This window comes from Xiphias gladius, chromosome 11 (genome assembly GCF_016859285.1).
Source record: "Xiphias gladius isolate SHS-SW01 ecotype Sanya breed wild chromosome 11, ASM1685928v1, whole genome shotgun sequence".
Lineage (NCBI taxonomy): Eukaryota > Metazoa > Chordata > Actinopteri > Istiophoriformes > Xiphiidae > Xiphias > Xiphias gladius.
The window spans coordinates 17,175,884-17,198,452 of NC_053410.1; the positions used below are offsets into that span (position 1 = coordinate 17,175,884).

General features: G+C 37.8%; 1 protein-coding gene across 26 annotated transcripts in view; it reads left to right on the forward strand.

Moving 5' to 3' along the window:
* The window catches only part of LOC120796508 (neurexin-1a), a 241,461-nt gene that overhangs the window by 188,264 nt on the left and 30,628 nt on the right, over window positions 1–22,569 (forward strand). For 18 of the 26 annotated variants that reach the window (XM_040139437.1, XM_040139431.1, XM_040139432.1 and 15 more), the window contains 3 exons: window positions 9,281–9,452; window positions 16,084–16,173; window positions 17,597–17,916. In XM_040139437.1, coding sequence (XP_039995371.1) covers window positions 9,281–9,452; window positions 16,084–16,173; window positions 17,597–17,916 — 582 coding nt within the window. The remainder of the gene's footprint in view (window positions 1–9,280; window positions 9,453–16,083; window positions 16,174–17,596; window positions 17,917–22,569) is intronic. The other 8 variants (XM_040139445.1, XM_040139448.1, XM_040139447.1 and 5 more) reach the window with 1 other exon arrangement.

Below are 22,569 nucleotides of genomic sequence, written 5' to 3' on the forward strand. Positions count from 1 at the left end.
GATATATATTTTGAAACCCCTCGTGATGACCGAGTCTAATGTATTCCCAATTACATGCTGCACAAGACACAGACAAGCTAGATCATCTTAAACTTCCATAGCCTTTGAATCAACAGTGCTATTGACATGAAAGTTAAAATCAGCTAGTTAAATAATCCTATCATTAGTGGTAAGAGCAATCAACATAAAATCAGAAAACTCAGATAGAAAGTTGGCATTGTGCTTAAACAGTTAATTGTCAGAGCTTGTATAGACTGCTGTGTCTTGACCAAAGCAGAGTTTTCCAAACTTAAAAAGTCTCCAAAACAATATCTGGAGCAAGTGAAATTATTAGGGAAGATACTGGCAACTCATCCTCCTCTTTTATCTTGTCTACAGGAGCACACAAAACTATATATATAAAGTATATAACTATACATTCTAATAATATGGCCGAGGCAGATTAGGAAAGCCAATATTCGGTTGAAATAGCAAAGACTATGTTGGGAGATAAAATCATTAATATGAAAACTCTCACTAGAGAAGGGTCTTATATTCAAGAGTGCTTTATCAGTATGGGTTCTAGGCAACCGAGAAATGATTGATTCAAGGCAGCTTTCACAAGTTTCTGTGGATTCCTTTAATGATGCTGATCAGGTTAGACATTATGCAAAATCGCCTGTTTCGAACTTTGTCAAACTTTGTCCCTTTCTTTTTATTTCTGCAGCCAATAATAACAGGAATGAGGAAAATGTTGCTACTCGCAACAGTCATGAAAGTGTGATAGGAACCGGCAAATTATTAGGTATGAGAGCATAATGAAGGTCATTTCCTACTTTCAGAAGACGTGAGTGATCTGTTGATTTGCGGGACTAAGGCATGAGTTCAACATTGCGGGCTAGAAGGAGCTTACCTTCCCTGTTCAGATGTAATCCATCATAAGTAAAGAGGTTGGGTCAATCCCAGAAAACAATTCCACAGTTCTTACAAAAGGAATTCTGATTTTGCAGCAAGATCCTTCGAGCCAGATACGTAACTTACCAGATATGCAATTGGATATTGCTTTGGAATAGGGTTTGTTTTTAACTCAATCGTATTACAATCATTTTTTCACCTTTTATAAATTCTGTGAGCCGTGAACACTGTGTTTGAACATTTCATCACCAGATCTTGCTGCAATGTCGCAATGATATTAAGATAATGTGCCTTATGACTGCAGCCTTGTCACATTGTTTTGTGTCTCAGTTTGAGCCAAAAGTGGAGTTATGAGAAAACCGTTTTGAAAACCCTTTAATGAGAACCATTTTGAGAGTTTAAATATTTTATAGCGCTATATAGTCAGAATGAATGTCTACCCTCCACGAAATCAGTCATTGCCTGTAGCCTGTTACGCTCTATTATGCTCATATTTACAAATTCATAACAAATCCAAATCCATGGATGAATCTCTTTTGCCAGTCATGATGACATATCCTGTGTTATAAATTCATACTTCTTCATCAGTCACCAAATAATTACACAAGTATAAATTGAAATCACAATGCTATAATTATGGAAATGTGACATAATTTAGCTGAACTGTGTTAAAATTACGATTCTGCATTAAAGAGTTGAAATGTTCGTGACACCCTTTACAAGATTAGCATACCTGTCACATAATTACATGAATGCATAATTACAACATCTCATGCAGTGGGAAAACCATAGTGCAACAGATCTCAGTAGAACAAGAAGGGACTGCATAAACAATCCTTTTATTACAAGAAACCCAGCTCAATGAAAACCTTCAAAATAATATCACCTTTTCTCATGGTGAGTAAAACCCGCACAAAAAAAATGATTATACAGAAATTTGATTTGAGACTGCAGAACATCTGCATGACACCTTCTTAAACATTACACTCATCTGTCTAGAATATGAAAATCTGTTTCACTTTGATATGCAGGACTTACTCAGGACTGTTTTTGTTTCCCTGAACTAGAGATAATATAAGTTGACACAACAAAATGTTTGTCACAATGTGTATCCTTATCATGTTGAATGTGTGAAAGTCTCGTTCTGAGGATTAAGAGTCAGTCGTAGCATATGTTCCCTGGCTTCAGGCATATGTCCCCAGCTCTACCTGAACTGGCCACTTGTTTATTTTCCATTTCTTATTAAGGTGATTGCACTATCCCCATTCTCCCCAAATGCTCGCTTGATTGTATTTGATCTTATTTAGCCAGAAAGCCGTGCAGTATGAATCGTACAGATGAAGTGAGCTGGACTGTGAGTATGCTCAGGGGGACGCAGGAAGTCCTAACGGGGAGAGGACAGAGATGAAGGTCAACTAACCCCGACTGCACGCCAGCTGTCACAAGTGGACAGAGACGAGAATCACCTGAAACCTGAATTGATTTCTTTGAGTGAGAGAGAACGAAATTTCAGATATCTGTTGACCTCCCTTGATGGAATTTGTCACAGGTGGGAAGAAGATGGAGCTAGAGAAAGAGTATAGACAGACGGCAAATGTCATTTCAGCAACAGACAAGCAGTGCATTTGAAAAGTGCCACTGGCCAGCTCCCATTTCAAACACTCCTGTCACTTCCAGCTGAATGTAAACTCCAGAAATCCGGTGTTCTTCTCCCCACTAATGAGAAGAAAACCATATTTTTACTGTGATGATTCCCCCTGTGTAAAAACACTTAGTGCTTATGTATGTTTTCTTTCTACATCTCACAAAGAAGACGCTGTTGCATTATACATCAGCATAAATTTAAGTTTTCATATTATATCCCTTCTACTAGTAGCACCCTCGTTTAGACAGCTGCGTTGGCTGGCTTGATGATTTATTAACTTGAGGTATTTGATGAAGCTCTCCTACAGAAAGCCACTTGATCAAGTCTCCTAGCAATGGGAACAATTTCAAGCCAACTTCACAGATAATTAGGCACTTTAGCCGGCAGACTTGATTTTGAAATAAGCCGAGCTTGCAGCGAACGCACTTAAACCTCACCACGCTGGAAAGGCTCCAAGGCGATGGTGAAGTGAAAGGGGAGGGAAACCTTGTCCAATTTTGTTTCATGTTTTAGAACATATTTTAATGGTTGACTTACATGCAGCTTAGAACCCATAGACACACCTTTTGAGCAGTCTTTCTCCAAGCTCTTAGGAAGTGTTCTGACAGTAAATAAAGACAGTGAGTAATATATATATTTTTCCACCACCTGCTAAATATCTACTGCATATTGGTATACCTGTGAAACCATACGGGTATTCTGGGGCTCTGACTCTATTCATTAGTTGTGGTGTTAGGCAGGGGGGTACATTAGCTCTTGAGGTGTATGTTTATATATGTAGAGCTGTGTTTACATAGAGGCCCTAGGTCGAAGGTCCTCAGAGGGTGCCTCACAGTTTGGAAAAGGAAGTTAATGCTTTGTGACTGAGACCATTTTTTTAATCATGAAACCATGATTTTCAGAGCGGTTCATTGGCTTCACACCCTCTCACGAGCGGATCTGCGGATGCTTGATTTGACGCTGTACTTCTTTGTAGTAAACCTTTATAGGCAATCAATACGGTGTCAGTGGAGTCTCCTGCATCCTCTTCACATCATCATCACCGCCTAATAAACTACACTCTCTTTTTGGTTTAAGTTGTAAATGCATACAGTAAATCTTTGTAAAACAGGGTTTTGTTTTAGTAATCTCCAAATAATTACCTTTATGTATGTAGGTGATTTCTTTGTATTTCTCCAGCCCAATAATTACACGTTCCCAGTATGGTTCTCTACTTTAACATCAGATTTAATAACAAAAAAAGAGTACATTAATGCAATGATAATTAGATGTAAAGAGAATAGAGAATAAATCTCCGGATTTTTTTTTTTTTTTTTTTAATGTGGAAGCTCTTAAAATAAACAGTCAGGTCAAATATCTTGGCCAGCAATTTAAAGATGATTTAATGGATGATAAAGATATAGAATGAAAATGTGTAAAATTATACAGTATGCTCTGCACTCTTGTTAATAAGTTTCACCTATCCTCAGCTGATGTCAAGGTCTGTCTGTTTAAGGGCTTATTGCTCGCCTATGTGTACAAAGAGGACAATGTGCTGACAGCTATATGTTCATCCACATTATACTACCTACATGTCAGACAGTGATAAGGAACCTAATTTAGAATTGTACATATGTGCAGATTGGAATAGATTCAGATAAAAATATTGATAGATTAGCGCAAAGTTCTTCTAAAAAATCTTCACGTTATACATCTAAGATTTGCAACCTTGGTGGGAAGAATTTGTAATTCGTCTTATTTTGTTGCACAGTATATTATGTGTAAGTACTATAATTTTTTGCTGCATGTCATTGTATTTGTTATTGTTATTGTGGTGAGTATTTTATAGGATAAATGAAATTTGAACTCTTATATTTGACAACTATATACCAAAAGTATGAAATAAAATTCAATATGCAGGCCCCCCTGGTTTCAAACCCATACAGTTCATATACTGTCGGTTTGTCACAGTCCATAACATCTTTAAATCATTTTGGATATAAGGGATTCAATGTATCATATGCTGCTATGAGGCTAAAATTCAGTTTTCTGCAAAACCATGTAACTTTACTACACTCTAGATTTTATGTGTTTGCATGTCTGTATGTATTGGTGTACCTGATATTGCAGGTGTATGGATGAATTTCAGCATAATGTAAAGTATGTGGACCACGTGCTGTGAGGGGGCAAAAATCCATTTTCTTTCTTCTAATTATTCCATTATATCTGTAATTTCATTAACCAAACTTTGCTTTAAAAAAAAAAATCAGAAGAATGTCAGAGGTAATTAAAAGATAAAGTGAACAGTACAGTCTGCCTTACCCTAGCTACATTAAGACATTTAGCTTCTACAGTGAGAGCGTAATACCCCTTAATCGTGCACACACAGAGACATACACACACATAACACAGACTGAAGGCATGACAGAGGTGCTTTCCTACCTGCCAGCACACCCCTCACAGACATGTGCACCAAAGGGAGATGTGTTGCAGTCCCGTGGCGTCGGACTGGTGAGATATGAAATGTGACGGGTGCACAATGGTTGTCAACTTGAATGACTCATAAACAAGCAAAACGTTAGGACAACCTACACCATGGTGTTCATTTTTGCAGAGATTGAAGCGCAGGCCCGATATTCTCAAATACCACTTTCACTTCCTTTCTATTTTACGATGTATTTACTTGGGCCGGGGAAATAAGATTGCTACAATAAACCATTACAAACGTGTGGATCATTCCGACTTGGTGGGGTTTCTTTTTTGCACTTGGTTTGTTTGACCCTCAAGCAGATTATGAACAACATACCATATCCTTTTCAAAAAAACATAAAGACAAAACTAAATTTATTCATTAATCAATTTATGATTTACGGGAACACTGTTATCCAGAGGTTTAAGCAGGTTTTATCTAGAGTTCAACTGACTGACTTGAAGTATTTAACAAATATTTGTTCAGACTGGGCTTTTGCGACATAATTGGAGGGAAACAATAATCCTACTCAGCGTTACTAGTAATTTCAGGAAAAAACACTTGGTCTACAGAGGCTGTCTTGCAGCTTTATAGCTAGTAAAACAAGTATCTCTATGGCTGTATAATGAGTGCAGATGGAGAGTTTTAACAAGAAACTGACACCCTGAGTATTGCTGCAGTTACACGACCCTCCAGCTGCAAGGATGAGAAGCATAAAAAAAAAAAAGAGCAGATTAGAAGAGAATGGTGGATCAGCTTCATCAGTTAATTAAACTCTATTGCAGCTTGATGAGCAATTAATCAAGGCAGCGTGCAGAATGTCAGGCAGGGCTGAGTTCTTCGGGTGCGGTATGTGTGCTCCGTACGGTATGTTCCCAGGGGGGTAGCCCTAAGGGGAGCAGCACTTACCAAGTGAGCAGCCCTAAAATTGTACAGGGTGTAATGGGCTGGGTTTATGTAAGCAGCTATCAATCACTCTCTGACATAAGCCTGCACCCTATTAGAGTGTCAGGATTAGGCTCCTCTCAGTGCTGATTTAACTGAGAAGTAAGTAGAGTGAATTTCAGGAAATGCTGAGCTGTATTGGATTGTTATTGAGAAAAAAATAATATTGGTGTTCAAAGCAAATGACAGCCCTATCTCAAAAGGCTGAGGCAATAACAGTCAAAGTTAATCACGTTAATATGGGAGAAACATGGGCTCTAAGCATGTCAGAAATGTAACTTTGTATTTCCTCAGCCTTAAGATTTAGGTCTTATCTTTCATCTGACATCTGACTTCCTAAATCTGATGGTTGAGTTTTTATCCTTTGTCTGTTAACCTCTTTCATCTACCTCTTCATCTCTTTCAAGACTGTGAAGTAGGCTTTTTTATGCTATGGAAATTCGAGTTGGCAGTTTGTGACTAAATGCAGTAAATTTATTAACGAGACCATGGGGAACATTAAAAGTCAATTGAAGGAGGCTATTAAAAGCAGGATTTTAATTGGGTTGGTCCCTCTACTAAACCTTTTTTCTGGCTCTCATTTTTCCAAGAGCAGTGGTACTAAAAAAGTTCTCACTTAATGTCTTCACTGTGTGGTAGTCCTTGATAGAGAGTTCCCTAAATACCATGTTAATTTTTTCTTTATTTTCAAGTCCTTGAAATATTTGAAACTCAGCCATGGTGGGAGGTCTGATGTTGGCAGATGCTCGTCTGCTGTCTCTTACTGCATTTAGTCCTGCTGAGGCACTGCTGCTGGCTCTTGCTGAAGGCTTTCAAGAGGGCCAAATCTCTCAAAATGACACATCTTACAGTTAACTCAAGGTTTTACTGCAACACCAACATCTACAGATCGTCCTCTCACCCATTCAGATCTGTAAACCTGACACGAGCTGCAGCCATCTGCTTTTTAGCTTTTGTTGATTAGTGTTTATGCCCTCAAGCAGTCAGTAAATTGTGTTAGTACTGTAGCTAACAATGCATCAGTTTATATAATCTGTTGAAATTACATTACAAAGCATACAATTGGCCTAGTTTTGGTAACATGGTGTGACACATTACAAATGGTTTTAATTGCACTTTAGCTTCTGGCTCTTGAGACGTGCTCGACTCATTCTGCACTTTAAGGGAACCGTGCTCTGTAAGTGTTTGTGTGTGCGTGTGTGCTTGTGTGTGTGTGTGTGTGTGTGTGGTGGAGGTCTCGAAAAAGAGTCAGTTTGTGCATATGGGAAAGTTAGAGAGAGAGAGAGAGAGATGGATGTGCAGTGTACTATTGGCTGTGCTGACTGGATAATGACATGCAGAGTGCTGCGCTGCTACAGTAGACTGAGCCTCCAACCAGATGCTCCTTTCTCTGCAGCTCGTAAGCAGAGAGAGAGAGAGAGGCTGCACCAACATATGCACCCAGCTGGATTAAGTAGTAGGATTCAGGGACTACGATCTAGTTCTGTAAAAAGGAGCTTATTAGACTAGATACCCATCTAAGGAGACTGAGGCTAATGTGGGTTCAAACTTCCTTTGAAACATTCTCTTTATGTTTCCATGTTTATGGTTTTATGTAAGGATGGCAGTATTTACTACAACTTAATGATTCAGTTTCACAGGAACAGCTCAGATTCAATGATCCTCCTGATTTCCTCTCAGCAATCTTTGAATTTACTTCAGGGTTTTTAAAGTGATGACGTGGGTGTGTCTACAGTATTTGCGACTGGGGGGGGCATAGGACATTGGGTTTATGTGTGTTTGTGTTTGATGGATGAACCAAAAAAATGTATTTAAAAAAAAATATGTGTTTATTACACTCTAAAGGACCAGATAGCATCATTACACAGAGAGCCAGAACAGGTGCATAGCAAAGGAGCTCGAGGGGATACTCTTATCCATTTACTATACAATTTATTTAACTGAATATACAAATACAATAAAGGACACAGTATGCCTATTTGTGCTGCTAAAATGTTTTTATAAAGTTTTTAAGAAGAGTGCAGAAATTCCGGGACCAATAACACGTTCAAGAGCAACACATATCTTAATTGCGGCTGCTAATCTGAGGCAATCCTCCATTCAGTAATCTGCTTTGTGGTCAACCCAGCAGGTCTTGCAGTTTAATAAATATACACTTGAAATAACATAATACATTGCACAGACACAGAAAAAAGATGTGATAAGAATCCCCGTTTTTCTGGGATGGGTATGCCGCTATATGTGTTCTTCTAGAGGGAGACAGATGTAAACACCACAGGACACCACAGCCAACCTACATAGAGACAGTTATACTAATGAAATCATGTACAATTTCTTTATGTTTTCTTGTTTCACCTTGATTCTACGGAGTCTTTTTTCAAGAGTAAAAAAGAAATGCTAAGTTCAATGGCGTTTCTGACTAAAAGTACCTATTACGAAGTAAATCTTGTCTACAAACCGAGTTTATGAACAAACTTCGTGTAATTCAATTATTGTTATTCCATTAAGTCATTAATGCCGTTCTCTTGCCCTTTATCAATAACTGGTCTGCCCAGAATTACTATAAATTGAAATAAATGTTTATTCTATCCAATCTATTCACACAATCTACAGCAAAACAATGTGTCACTAAAATAGATGTTTGCTCTGTTTACATGCCACTCAGTTCTTAATTTCTGTAGAGGTACAAAATGTATCCTTTTAAAAATAATAAATTATTATTAAAGTATGTGGATGTATTTAGGGGCTGCATAACAATTATTGGGGTAGGGAGGGGGGCTGGATATTATGTTTCACTTTTTTAAAAATCAAGACCCTCCTCAGTATTATTAATATTATTTGGACCCTTCCATTGACTAAGAGGAAAATTGCAACATCCTCCCCCCAATATCTCAAAGTAATATAACGCTACTGATTTGTACATTTTATTTTTGCCATTAGCAACTAAAAGTGCAGAAGGAAATTTAAGATGTAAACCCTGATAATTTAATGGAATAATAATTTTCAAACAGCCACCAAAGCGCAGAATAGAACAAAATCATGTATTCTGTTTGCTAAATGTTCCAGCCGTTCTTTATTTTTGAACCAAGAGCTGTCACTGCACTTGATATGACACATTAAAAAAACATTTCACTGATTTTACTTTACCGTCGTTTTGCTTTCTGTTAAGATGCAGAATAAAGGGAATGTGGTACCTGCTATACAGTATCTAGATAACTACCCTCTCTTCAACATGCTGAAAAATTACTTAAAATTTTAATGAGGTCTCTTAGCAACAGTGGGCTTTTGAAAACAGCAATGTTTATCGCCACTAAAACCTTTTCTTGTTTGTGTTCTTTTCTTTTCAGGAAAAGGGAAACATCGCCGTTGTATTTAATGTCGGAACAGATGACATTAATATTGAGGAGACGTCAAAGTTTGTAAATGACGGAAAGTACCATATAGTGAAGTTTACGAGGAGTGGGGGTAATGCCACTCTGCAGGTGGATGACCTGCCAGTCATTGAGCGCTACCCCACAGGTGAGTCACCCACTCTTCCTTTAATTAAATCTGCTGTTGCTTAAAGGCGATAAAATGACCGAGAGATTGTCAAGCCAACTATGAAAGCCTGTCAGGATGTTTTTATGTTGACTTGGCATGTGCTTTAATTGCTTTTTATGCTTCTGTTTCCAGCAGTTGTTAAGATTAATACCAGTGTTGTTGAGTTTTTATTCATCTCCAAAGTTTATCACTTTACATTAATCAATGCTGTTAATAGACTTAGGTATATGTAAATACGTTGCACTTAAGAAACCCCAGTCTAAAGTCTAAAATATAAACTGTTCAAAAGGGCAGCCACATCTGCGTTATATTCCACATATACATAGGTAATCCACCTACAGACTGTGTTCGCAGTAAGTCAAATCAATAGGCTATTTACACACAAACTGCCACTTTTGTCGTGGCAAGTAATTGTGTGCCAGTTCAATATTTATGTCTCTACCAATACAGTAGATTGATTCAATTAAGGAGAAAGGGTAGACAAACCTGTAATAACACAGTCAAACTAAATGAATACCTGAATTAATTTGTTGCTTACTCAGAATATGATACCACATGATCAGCTATATTACAGCATCTGGTTTAGCCATGACAATTCACTTTTATATTAATCATTTCCACAGCAGTCACCACAGTTACTCATAGACAAAATGAAGCTGTATTAATTTTTTTGCCATTAGTGTCACTACTAATAATTTCATTGGGGTGGCACTTTTCATAAATACCATTTACAAGACAGTAGAAGATGAATTCCCTACTTACTGCCCCGTGTAATGAGTATTTAATAATTGAAAGAGTATACTATATGTAATAAGTTCTAAATTATACTGTACGACTGGAATACTTGTACCGGCACTTTCTCGTAAAGTGCAGTGGTAATTTATAACTTCCATGAATTGAACTTTGTCTGTGGAAAGGGGCATTCATCACAGGGAAAATGCGGGCTCTGTGTCATGATATGTGCTGGGGAAAATATGAAGTAATCTACTGTTGGAAATGGAAAACAGCTCAGCAACACTGATACGTTTCTGTAGAATGTCAAGATGTTAGTATTATGACGGCTCTCAAAAAGAATTTAAATGCCACTGCTTGTTTTGTTGATTGTTAACTTTTTTAACTGCTTAAAGGCTTTGACAAAAGCTATAGAGGATTAAAGGAGTGTAAATATGGCTGTTCAAAACACAAACAGCAAACTTACTGTGGGAGCAAGCGTAACATTTACTCCACAAGATTAAAAGCTGCTGCCTGAAATCAAAAACATTTGCTATATTCTGAACATGCTGAACATGACTGGGTTGAACGAAGACAAATTCAACCTGTCTCTCCCCTTTTGCATGATGTTTAGTGACCTTTTTAGCTATAACCAGTGCATTCATCCAAATGAAAGAGGGTTTTATATGACTGGGACTCAATCCTCGCTTCTTGCCTCAGGTGGAGAGGGGAAGCTAATGGCTTTTGACATGTCGTGGACATGGCAGAATGCATAACAGGGTTAAATGCCTGGATGCTACCATCTCAATCTTCAAACAAACACCCTCAGTCCCCAAAACACCTATAATATATACAGACGTCCTGCTCATAAACTGGATGAAGTTGGTGAAAACAGTTTTTAATCATGCATTGGACTATTTAATGCCCAGCAGTGGAAAACAGAGCACAGTATATTAAATACTGGTTGTTAGCATATTGTAATTGGAAACTAAATCTGCATATTTCGATTATTTTTTCTGTCAATTGTTTGTCCAACGTAGAAGAGCTATAATATTATAAGATTCATTCCTCTTATAAGTGCTGAGTTATAAATGTTGAAGGGAAAAAGTGACCAATCTCATCCCCACCAATCATGCGTCTGTGACAACGCCAAGTCCAGCTACCTTATTAGGCTCGTTGCAGACTAATTACATCTAATCACAATCACTGCACTGTTCCTCCCATGACCCCCTGCACACAAAACCATTATTCTCTCAGCTCGCCTGTAGTTTGATTAGTATCCATGTATGCCTCTAACAAACTCATAATAGCGGCCCTCAGCCACTCTTAGGCCACTCACAGATCAACAGTGATTATAATAAGAGTAGACAGCAAAGATAAAAATGATGACTGGAGAGTGAGAAAGACAGAGAGGAGGAGATTATATGGGTGGGAGCGATCATTCTCAAAGCAAGGAAATAATTGCTTCACCAGGGCCTATATTGCTGCCCTCCTAATCTAATTAAAAAGTCTCGTACTGCATACTTATGGGCCATTAAAACTCTTTAGCACAATTATTAGAATATAAAATGCAAAATGCACACATAACACACAACTAGCCTTCTATTTGTTGTAGTTTAGTCCTCGTTCCTTTATTCTCGTCCCGCTTTCATTCTGCGCCACACACAAAAGGCTGGGCAGCAACAAAAAAAAATCAGCCCCTTCTCCCGAGTCTTGGCCATGGAAGTAATACCATCACAATGGGGCTGCCAGGCCCGCAGGGTACAGTGCAGCATCCTATCGGAGCATCCAATGAACACACGCCGCACACAAAGATAATGGAGAGGTCCCTGGCCTTATTCTTTTATTGTTATCAGAGCGTGGTACACTTACAGAGCTCTCTGTCTATCACTCCACTCCCCTCAGCTCTCGGTTCCTTCTTTTTCTTTCCTTTTTACCTCTATCTGTCCAACCCTGCCCCCTCTGTCGATCTCACCCTCTGTCCTGTTTTTCCACCTTGTGGTGTGCAGTCCGATTTGTGGGATACAAGAGGACGGGGGTTAGTTTTATCCATCAAAGCTCCATCTTACCTCCTCTGGTTTCCCCTCTGTTCTATCCATGAGCCCATTCAGCCTATTGTGCAAGCAGTCATCACTGAGCATGCTTAAAAATGCGGCAATGACTGTCACAGCCAGAGTAGGAAAAAAAGGGTAGCAGAATAATAAAAAAATAATAGCGAGATTTGTGTAGGTCCCTCCTTTTTAATTCTGCCTGGCTCCATGAACAGAGGAAGCATTTGCATATTTGTTCATTTAATGTGGCGAGTGTCCTAGGGTTTGTAATGAGATAAAGCTCCCAGCTTATCTGACCACTTTATTAACAAAAAAGAAAACAAATGAGTGAGGGCAAAGCGGGTTGGCTGGGACAGCTCAGCTGAATCGCTGCTGTCTGGCAGAGGAGATAAGCCAGGCTGTCCCATACCAAACCAAATCACCACTCAGCAGCAGTCACAGGTTCCGCTTGCAGGCAGGATGAATGGGCTCTGCTGCTGCATCGAAGCCCAGGGGATGGCATTGTTTAACACTCCGGTATCCCACAGTGGGGATCAATACATGATCAGACCATGATTATATCCACACTTAATTAACCTCAATATAAACATAGACTGAGCATGCCACGGGGTGTAGAGCCAAATAGATAAGGCGCTACTGTCTTTGAAAATGGAGCATGTTCTTGCACAGAAGTAGAGGATTTTGGCACAGTGTCACACTGTGTGTGAAGATAAGTGCATGTGAGAGTGTGTGTGTGTGTGTGTGTGTGTGTGTGTGTGTGTGTGTGTGTGTGTGTGTGTGTTTACTGTATCTGTGTGCGCCTGTTTACTTGCCCTGTTCTTCAACAAACTGTCATCACTGTTACAAAATTTTGATAGCAGCACAAGGAAAAACAAAGAATCTGTAATTTAAAATGAAAACTACAAGACAGTCACAACCTGTTTATATATTGTGACTTTCAAGAAAATAAGCAAGCATATATATATATATATATATATATATATATATATATATATGTGTGTGTGTGTGTGTATATATATATATATATATATATATATACACACGTAAATATAACCTTAATTAATAATGAATATATCAGGAAAAGTACCATCGTAATGACTGCTGCTCTTCTTGAGTCTAAACTCATGTGTCCTCACTGTCCTCCCAAAGCTGATGGCTAACTGTTCTCCAGAGCCCATGCTGATGCTGACCTCTCCTGAGATGATGTGTCACAGTAGCAGGAAACACAGAGAGGTGACACAACTAACACCCCATGACTGACAAATGGAGGTGACAGGAATTAACAAAGCCCATGAATGCTCCATGACAATAGCAATTAATGGATTATTCCGTAATTTAACACATTCAGAATAGAAGGAAGTACAGCAGTGTTTGTGCTTGCTTGTTAGTTCATTTTTTGTGTGTAATACCTCCGTCATGCACAGCGCTAAGGCGAATAAGGTGCTGCAGAGCTCCAGGAGCCCCAAATAAGGGAAATATAGTGTGTATTCAGCACGAGGCAGTAGACAGACATTACTTAAGCCAAAACCACCTGGAGGCTTGTGTGTTTTGCATCCACATACCTGAAAGTAGCTTAATGGATTTTTCACCGCAGCATAAATTAAACATACTGCTCAATAATTCTTAGAGCTATTCTGTATTTTTTGTATTGTCCACAAATCACATGAAAGGACCAAACCCAGCAATCAGTTGATCCTACTAACACGTATCGTCTGTGTAACCAAAGCCCGATCTAGCTTATTCCTCTTTGCCATGGAGCTCAATTGTTCTCCTAACCATGTTAAAAACAAAGAAATGAGTCACAATGTTGCACTGGCTCCCATGTTCTGTCATTATGATGAACGTGGACTCTGTAGTTTATTTTCAGTCAATCACACCTACACCATGCTGCTTTAAATACTCACCAAAGCACCAGATGTACATTAATCGACAGCTGAAAATAGGTCCCCAACAACAGCACTATTTGTTCCTGTTTGAGTGACGTTTGCTACAGTGTCCAACTTACTTGGGAAATCATTTAGCCTTTTTAAAGATTTGTGTCTTGGGACTGAGCCTTGGTAGTCAGAGTCGACTAACACGTTATTTATGGTCTTTTCATGGGATATGTTGACAATTTCATAAGTACAGAATGCGGCACGCCTTGTCCTTTCAACATCAGTCTGTCCTCGGTCAATAGAAGTGTAAGGACACTTGATTGTATAAGTGAGTTCCACATGAAATTTGACCACTTGTGACCATTTAATATTGAATATGAATTTGTGCAGGTTTAATAGCCGAGTTTAGATTAAGGTACTCCATTTAAAGTGATCTAAGAAATGGTGGAAAAAGTAAATGTAGAAATATGAAAAATGGCTAAACTAAGTCCATGTCCATTGCGGCTGATTTGATTACTTAAAGGTACTGTATCACTACAGAGGACTAGATGTTGTTTCAGAAGTGTGGCTCACTAAATCACATTTGGAGATCCGCATCAAATCGTGTGGCTTTGTTGTAATGCAGAATGTATCGTTCTGCGTCAATGTTGGGGGAGAAGTGTTCCACTAAATCTCCTTCACAAGCCTTTGTGCTCCAACTTGGCACAATCAACTGCAGCCAAATTCCATGAGCTGTAAAGACAAGCTTTAAACCCTTTTCTGTGTAGCTGATCCTCTACAGTTATTCAAGCTGATGCGATTAAAAAATGTCTTTTTATGCGTCTTCTTACCTCTAAGACCTTTCATCAGACCAGCTGTGCATCTGTTACAAGGTTACCTCCTTTCCTTCATGTCTATACGATCCTTCCTCTTGGAAGCTATTCTCCACCGAATCGTTGATAGCTACCTGATCTTTTATCTGGCAGAACTGAATTAATATAGTTGATGGGACAAACATTGTCAATCTGCCGGAAGAATGGAGCAGACTGAATTCAATCTCAGCAGACAATACCGGGGGAAAAGCACTCAGAGACAGTGCCACTTTGCTGAAAGTCTTCTGTTCTGGAGAGGTTATTGGCCTTGACAAAAGGGTGATGCAGAGTTTGCCCTCATTAATGCCAAAGTGCCCCTCCAATCTTGGAGTGGAGTTTTTCTGTAGCTGTTCTTTCTATCTCCTGGTACTTACTTGGTTTATTCTCTGAATACTTTTGAGAAACTACTTTTCCATTGACTCTCACATCATCAATGTGCAATGGTTAGACAGTCAAACTCATGAATTTTTCCTTCTTTATGTCTTGTAGCTTTTGTCAAAGCCGTATTATTTTAGACTCTATAGTGATTGTACCTACTCTGACATTGTCTTTTGACTAGATGCTCTGAATGTATACTGTGTTAACTGTTGTATTGCAATTAGCTTATTATTTCTTGTTAATTAGGCTATTTATAAATGGGGTGGGCATTTGTAATATGTTAAAGTTAAATTGTTTTATCCTTTAAATCATAAAAGGTTGATTCAACTATAAATTTAAATGATGTTCTTTTTGAAAATGTATATAACTAGTTTAAAAGCCAGTTAAAAAGTTATAGAGGGTAAAGTCAAATGGGATGGAAATATTGGGGTAAAGATTTTGTAATGGAAATGTATAAAGTTGTGATTTGGGTTGGTTTATAACATAGTTCTATTAACCTAGATGAAACTTTTGCGTGCTATTTCACTTATTTTCAATTAATATAGGCCTAATTTGTTGGCTAAAATAAAATAAAATGAGTGAAGTTTGTTCAAATAATGTTTTAGTAAATATTGTTTTTTTAAATATACCAAACTTTTTAAATATAAAAACCTTGTGCAGTTGTATAGCTCCAGCATTAAGTATGAACATTTAACCTTTGACCTTACAGATTGTAACCAATGAAATGTCTCTTTAAACTTTAAAGGCAACAATGATAACGAACGCCTGGCGATTGCTAGACAGCGAATCCCATACCGACTTGGTCGAGTAGTTGACGAATGGCTACTCGACAAAGGTAAAATCACTGATTAAAATTTCAAATAAAATAATTTGATCATAACCAAGTTGTAGCACCATTTTGTAAATAATAAACCTATAAAATAAATGTTCAGTAAAACTTTAAAAACAAAATTGATTGAAAATTGATTTGAACAGTTAAATTTAGTTTGTAGTGTTTCATACTTTTCATAATAATGTATTTATTTTATAGATGTCAGCTGTTTTAATACGTGTTTATTGTCAACTTAAGGTTAAAGGGACTGTAAATATGAATTTAAATCCACTTACTGAAGTAATATCAGCATTGTTAAAATGTCTATAAATTACTGTAGTGTTTTGCTGTAAACATCTAAATGATAAATTTAAAAGTTCTAGTTTAGTCATTCATTAGTTGCTAAGTGTTATTTTTAACACTTTTGAAATATATACAGTAGATATACTGTACATTACAGTACTTAGTGTTATTTGATCTATTCTGATTAAACTGCTAGCAATGATAAATAGTGTGCAATATGAATTGGCATCAGAATTTTGAGTCCCTTTAACAGACATTGTAAATATGTATAGGGCATTAGATCAAGGAACTGTAATATAAAACAAACTGAGTGCATGCTTTGTTTTTTATAGTTCAATAACTAATTCATATTTTTCACTTAAAATGTGAAATGAGCCCTATCATTTTTATGTTTGTTTGTTTCTGTTTTGCGTTGAAAGTTCTGTCATAAATTTTTTTGTCTTTTGGTTTTTCATATGCCCAACCATGTCCATTCTAATTTTACTTTTCCTTGGTTGTTTTTGCTAAAAGGATGAACAGCTTCAAATTTCCTGAAGTGTCTCCTGCTTCCTGTGAGATTGTACATGAGAAAAGTCCAATTCTCACTGCCTGTAGCATTTTAGAAGTTGTTTTTTTTTTTTTTTCATGCTTGTTGTGTTCCAAGTTGGTAAATCGTAAAATTTGGAGGAAAAATAAAAGATAACATAATGAAATATATGCCTTTAGCTTTGTTAGACAAATGCTTTATATATTTGTCTTATTTCCCAGGCAATTTCCTGCAAACAAATTGTCCATTTAAATTACTTTCAAGATTGTATTATCTTTTCAAGTGTAGTTTAATCTATTGCATTCCCATAACATTACCACTTCTGATTAATCTTTTTTCTTGTTATTTTAGATTAGACTGCCATTTTAGCAAAGCAACATTGATTTTCCAAATCCTGTGTTTTTATTTTATGTTTTTTTCTTTTTATAGGCATCTCATCATTATAACTGCAATAAATTACCAGGGTTTGTCTCTACAACCCGTAATTTATTGGTCTCATTAGCCACTGGGCAAATAATCTGCCTTTCTTTTTATTTTCTTTTTTTTTATCTGTTCAGTAAAAGTGGCTGATTCCACAGTTCAACATTCTTGTACATATGTAACATTGTTTTCCCACAGGGCGGCAGCTTACAATCTTCAACAGCCAAACCACTATACAAATTGGGGGCTGGGAGCGAGACCGAAGTCGATCCTTTCAGGGCCAGCTTTCGGGCCTCTACTATAATGGCTTGAAGGTGTTCAACATGGCCGCCGAGGGGGATCCCAACATAAAGATCCAAGGCAGCGTGCGACTTGTGGGGGAGTCGCCCTCCTCTATTACACCGCAGTCGAGCACCACAGCCAATCGTTCCGAGACGTCCACGTCCATCATGGAGATCACCACCACCACGGCGTCAAGCAGGCGAGTCAAGCAGACTACACCACGAGAGCCCCAGCAGGTTAGTTCATCTTTAAATGATTCCGTTGTGACTTTTCATTTATGTCATTACTGTCTCTGCTTGATCTGTTTTGAAATCATTACAATGCACAGCATGAAGATAAGAACATCCTAGATTAACATAACACATTTCATCGTTACGCTCTTATATGAGGAATATATGCTTTACTTTATTGTGTCACGTATTTCTTCTCCTTGAGTCCTTTGACCTAAAAACTGAAGGAGAATAAGTCCATTGTTCCACCTGTGGGAGCAGTACCACAGGCGCACTGTTGAGCATTTCTCCCCATGCAATCAGATGTGGCACCGTCTGGTGTGTGTGTGTGTGTGTGTGTGTGTGTGTGTGTGTGTGTGTGTGTGTGTGTGTGTGTGTGTGTGTGTGTGTGTGTGTGTGTGTGTGTGTGTGTGTGTGTGTGTGTGTGTGTGTTAGGCTGATAACCATCGTAGAGGTCCTCCATCATCTTTATCTGTCCTGCATGAGCGGTGCAGCATCTGCAAGAGCATATTACTTCTCAAGTGTCAGAATGTGCAGCTAAACAATACAATACAAAATGTGTGTCCTATCAAATGAAATGGTGATCAGACCATTCTTGCACTGTCTCTGCCAAGAACAATAGACATTTCCTGTTAAATCTCTTGCAATACAGCAGCAGCCATGAATTTTAAATAAAAAATAGTTTCTATAAAAATTAATGCCTTTGTATCTTAGTGTGAATAAATATAGTATTTATTTTACACATTGTCAATATAAGAATTAAATTTTTACTCCCAGTGTAACTGCTGACTTCTAGAGGTTCTCACAATGTAAATGTGAATTTATAAGAGTGTTCTCCTTTAAAACAAAACTGTGATTTTACTTACTGGTGTCATTGCTGTGGGAATTATCTGGCAACAAACATGCTGTCAGAACTTCATTGCAATCTAGGAATACCTGTGCACTGAACAGAAGAGAGTAGTGACTCATTTAGGTCACTAAGAAAAATAGTTTCAGTGGATTTTTTTCTACCACAACAAAAACAACAGTCAGAATGTAGAAAAGGCCTTCATGTGGCACAAAACAAAAATAGAAGCTTCATGGCCCAAAGGGAATTTTCAGCCTGTGCAAACAATCAAAAAGTGACCTCCCTGTTAACTGAGAAAGGTTCTGTAATTGTTATGGAGCAATAGCTATTGGTAGCATTCAAAATTGATTAGCTATTGAGCATTTAACATTAAATGAAATTCTCAAGTAAGCGCTGAAAGGAAGCGAGTGAAAATGTAACTGAAAACATAGACACCAGGAAAATACTGAGAGTTATACATGCAGGGAGAACACATACAAAGTTAAAATGTGTATAAGAATTTCAAAATTTCTGCGAGTCAGTTGCAGGGAAAGCATACACAGTATCTTAAATCAAGCAAATTCGTAGAATAAAATGACCCTTTAATCAGGGCTTAATCAGCTTTCACAAATTTAGTTTAAAATCATTTTGGATTTAACTCATTTTGGATTAATCGGATTGGATAAAGGAAGATTATTGCATCTCCAGGAGGGGGTGCGTTTAACTTCATATTGAAAAATATACACACAATCAGAAATATTTGAATTTAATTTCTTTTTGACAGATTGTATAATTCTTTCTGTCTTTGCAGTTTCACCGGGACAACAGTTAATACACTCACATCTCACTCCATTTTAAGGTTTTTAGAAAAAACATTTTATTGCCTTCGACATGTAGTGCTGTTTGATTAGTTTCATTGTCCCAAATTAACTCTAATGTTGTTCCTCAAACCCATTTAAATATTTATTTTCACATTAAGACCTATTGTTGCCTTTATCTACAATGAAAGCATCAAAAAGCCATGAATCTTGAATGTTGATGTATCTGTGAAGCCAGACTGAAGCTTTTCAGTGGAGCTTTAGCTATCCTCAAAAGAACACAAAGTGTCAGATTTTCATCCAGTTTAGCAGACTGTTCATCATACAGATCATATAATGCATTGACAAACTCCCCCACATCACCGGCTGTCCCCTAACTCTCTCTCTTTCTCTTCCTGACCTGGGACCATCATAACCGTTTGTGTAAGGGTCTGCAGATGCCGACAAATAATGCAATCATAAATATTGATCCAGTGGAATGGTTTTCTCTCCGGCTCAGCATGGTTCCTGAACCGTTGCAGGAGCGTGTAATGCAGGCGAAATATCAGACAAAAGACTATAATTATATCCCAGCTCCATTCAGTGTTATAAATTGTCACCAAGGAACCAAGAGATTGGCAGGAAGGAACAGGCCTGACAAGATGGAGGCCTTTTCATCTGGAGAGAAATAAAGTAATATAAATGTCCATGACAATTTAGAAATGCAGTATAATACAGATATGAAATATGTGAAGGGCATCTACATTTATTTATTAATTTACTTTTTTTGTGCTTTACTTTTATTTTATGTGATCTGATATTTGGATATTGGACATAATGCCTTCGTGCTAATCAGATTCCGCTTGATTGTTTCATCAATAAGCGTTTACCTTGTAGCAATCATGTGTACAGCAGTTTTTTTTTGATGTAAGCAGTGTACAGTTCAGTTCAAAAGACTTTTTAGGGAATCCAAGCTCTACTTGTGCCTTTTGTTTTAACAGTATACGGTAAGGCTTCAGGTGGGTTAGTGGTGATACTTTTTGTGGCAAATAAATTTAGAGACCGGTTTTGTACTATCATGTTATGTTGCAAACTCACATGTAAAGTGGCATATAAAGGCATAGAAAAAGGAGATTAGTCAAGGCTAACTGTGTTGGTTAAGGTGTTATCTGATGCATTCATACAGAAAAAAGGGTCACTGGATTAAAGCGTTGCTCTGCGATGTGGGCTCAGAGATGAATGAGGCATGCAAAAATGTGGGCATTGGGAGATGTCAGTGCGTTCAGTTTGATTCGACGTGACGACCTTCCCATGGAGAGCTCCTGCGGTATGACATTACCGTCTCAGGACACTACACTTAGATAGACATCATGTCTGGACTCTGTAAAAAGAGATGGTGCATTCACTGTCCTCTCCCTTGAATAGTCAGCATTTTAATCATTGTACAGCTGTTCCATCTACCCTCTGATGGCGAGTCCATTTAGGTGAATGGTTTTATATCCTAAGAGCCTTACATTACTGGGACATGTACATTTTTAGCTTGGCTGGCCCCTGTGGAAATGGAATGGCGAACACTGGCGGCGGCAGTATCAGGCTCTGACCATTGTAGCTCGGTGAAAGTGGTACTCTGGAAAATGTATATCAAGCTGTCAAACTGGGCACTTGGGTCCAAAATAATGAGAAAAAAAGATGTGAGATCTTTTATAGCCCTGTCTAACAATGAGAGGTGATGACTGAGGCACTTTGGTGTTAACTCAACACATATAAATATTTAAGTCACTTGTGGCAAGTGCCTGTTACTTTCAATATCACTCCTCACATTAACATTGAAATGACGGTTAGAGCGTCTTAAGCTTCCATAATGTCACGTGAAACAAGATATGTGGGCCAGGTACAATGACCAGAAGGTTTTGATTCATCCTTTACATTTGATTGGAGCACTCAAAAGTGGGGGCGTGGCTTAACAAATACAGCACAGTACCAAGCTGTAGAGAACACTTGACCTCCACCAAAACCTGCCTGATCTGCTTTTTTAGGTCAGGAGGAGGAGAACAAAGGAGAATTTTTTTTAATGATATTTCTACGCTAGCTTGTACAACCCAAAAACTAACAATAAAGATTGATTTTATACAACAAGAGGCATTAGCTAGTCAAACTAAGAAACATTTGACTTGATAAATTTATGGGTTTTTATATTTTACAGTAAAAGAAAAAGAGGGGTTTTGACGTAAAAAACATCCAAAAAAATGTTTTTCGGCTTATATATGACAGAAACCAAAAAATAACTGAACAATTCACACAATGATACAGAGTCTGTAACCTATTGTCAGTAAACTGATATTCACACGATTGCAATAGCAAGAGAATACTAAATGACACAGCTTGATACAATAATCTCCAATAATCTACAGTAATCAGTTTTCTTATGATAAAACATAACCCCTAGTCTGTGATAGCTGGGTTACCTGCCTTAAATAAAACAATACTGTCTTGTTGTGCACACATGGTCAAAATGCCAGCACAATAAATCTTTCGGTGATACCGGCTCTGTACATTTAGGGTGTTTCTTTTTGCAATGGCCCGCCCATCTACTAGAGGGTAATGTCAGTGCTAATCATCATTAGTATAATGATCTTGAAGGGTCTGAGGGGACTCTGCCTTCTCAGGTGTCCCATCAAAAAGTTCTCTAACTGCTCGGCTGGGGTTATATTGTTATTGAATACTGAGGCCCCTGGCTTATGGGTAACATTACATTAATGTCATTCTTCTCAAACCACTGGGTGTCCACTCATGCTTTATTAACGAGAATATTATCATCTTAGAGCACACTGGCCTAATCAGGAAAGAAATGCACCATGGGAAAAATGCTGATGAGTCAGAATTGTTTTTTAATAGTGATTAAAAATTTACATTTGCTAAAGGGATAATTGGATTGATTCAATTCCAGGACTTACAACCCACTCAAATACAGATAGTAAGTAATAGTGAGACTTAGCCTTAATTTTGCCTTTATTTTGATCATATCCTTAGGTTCCC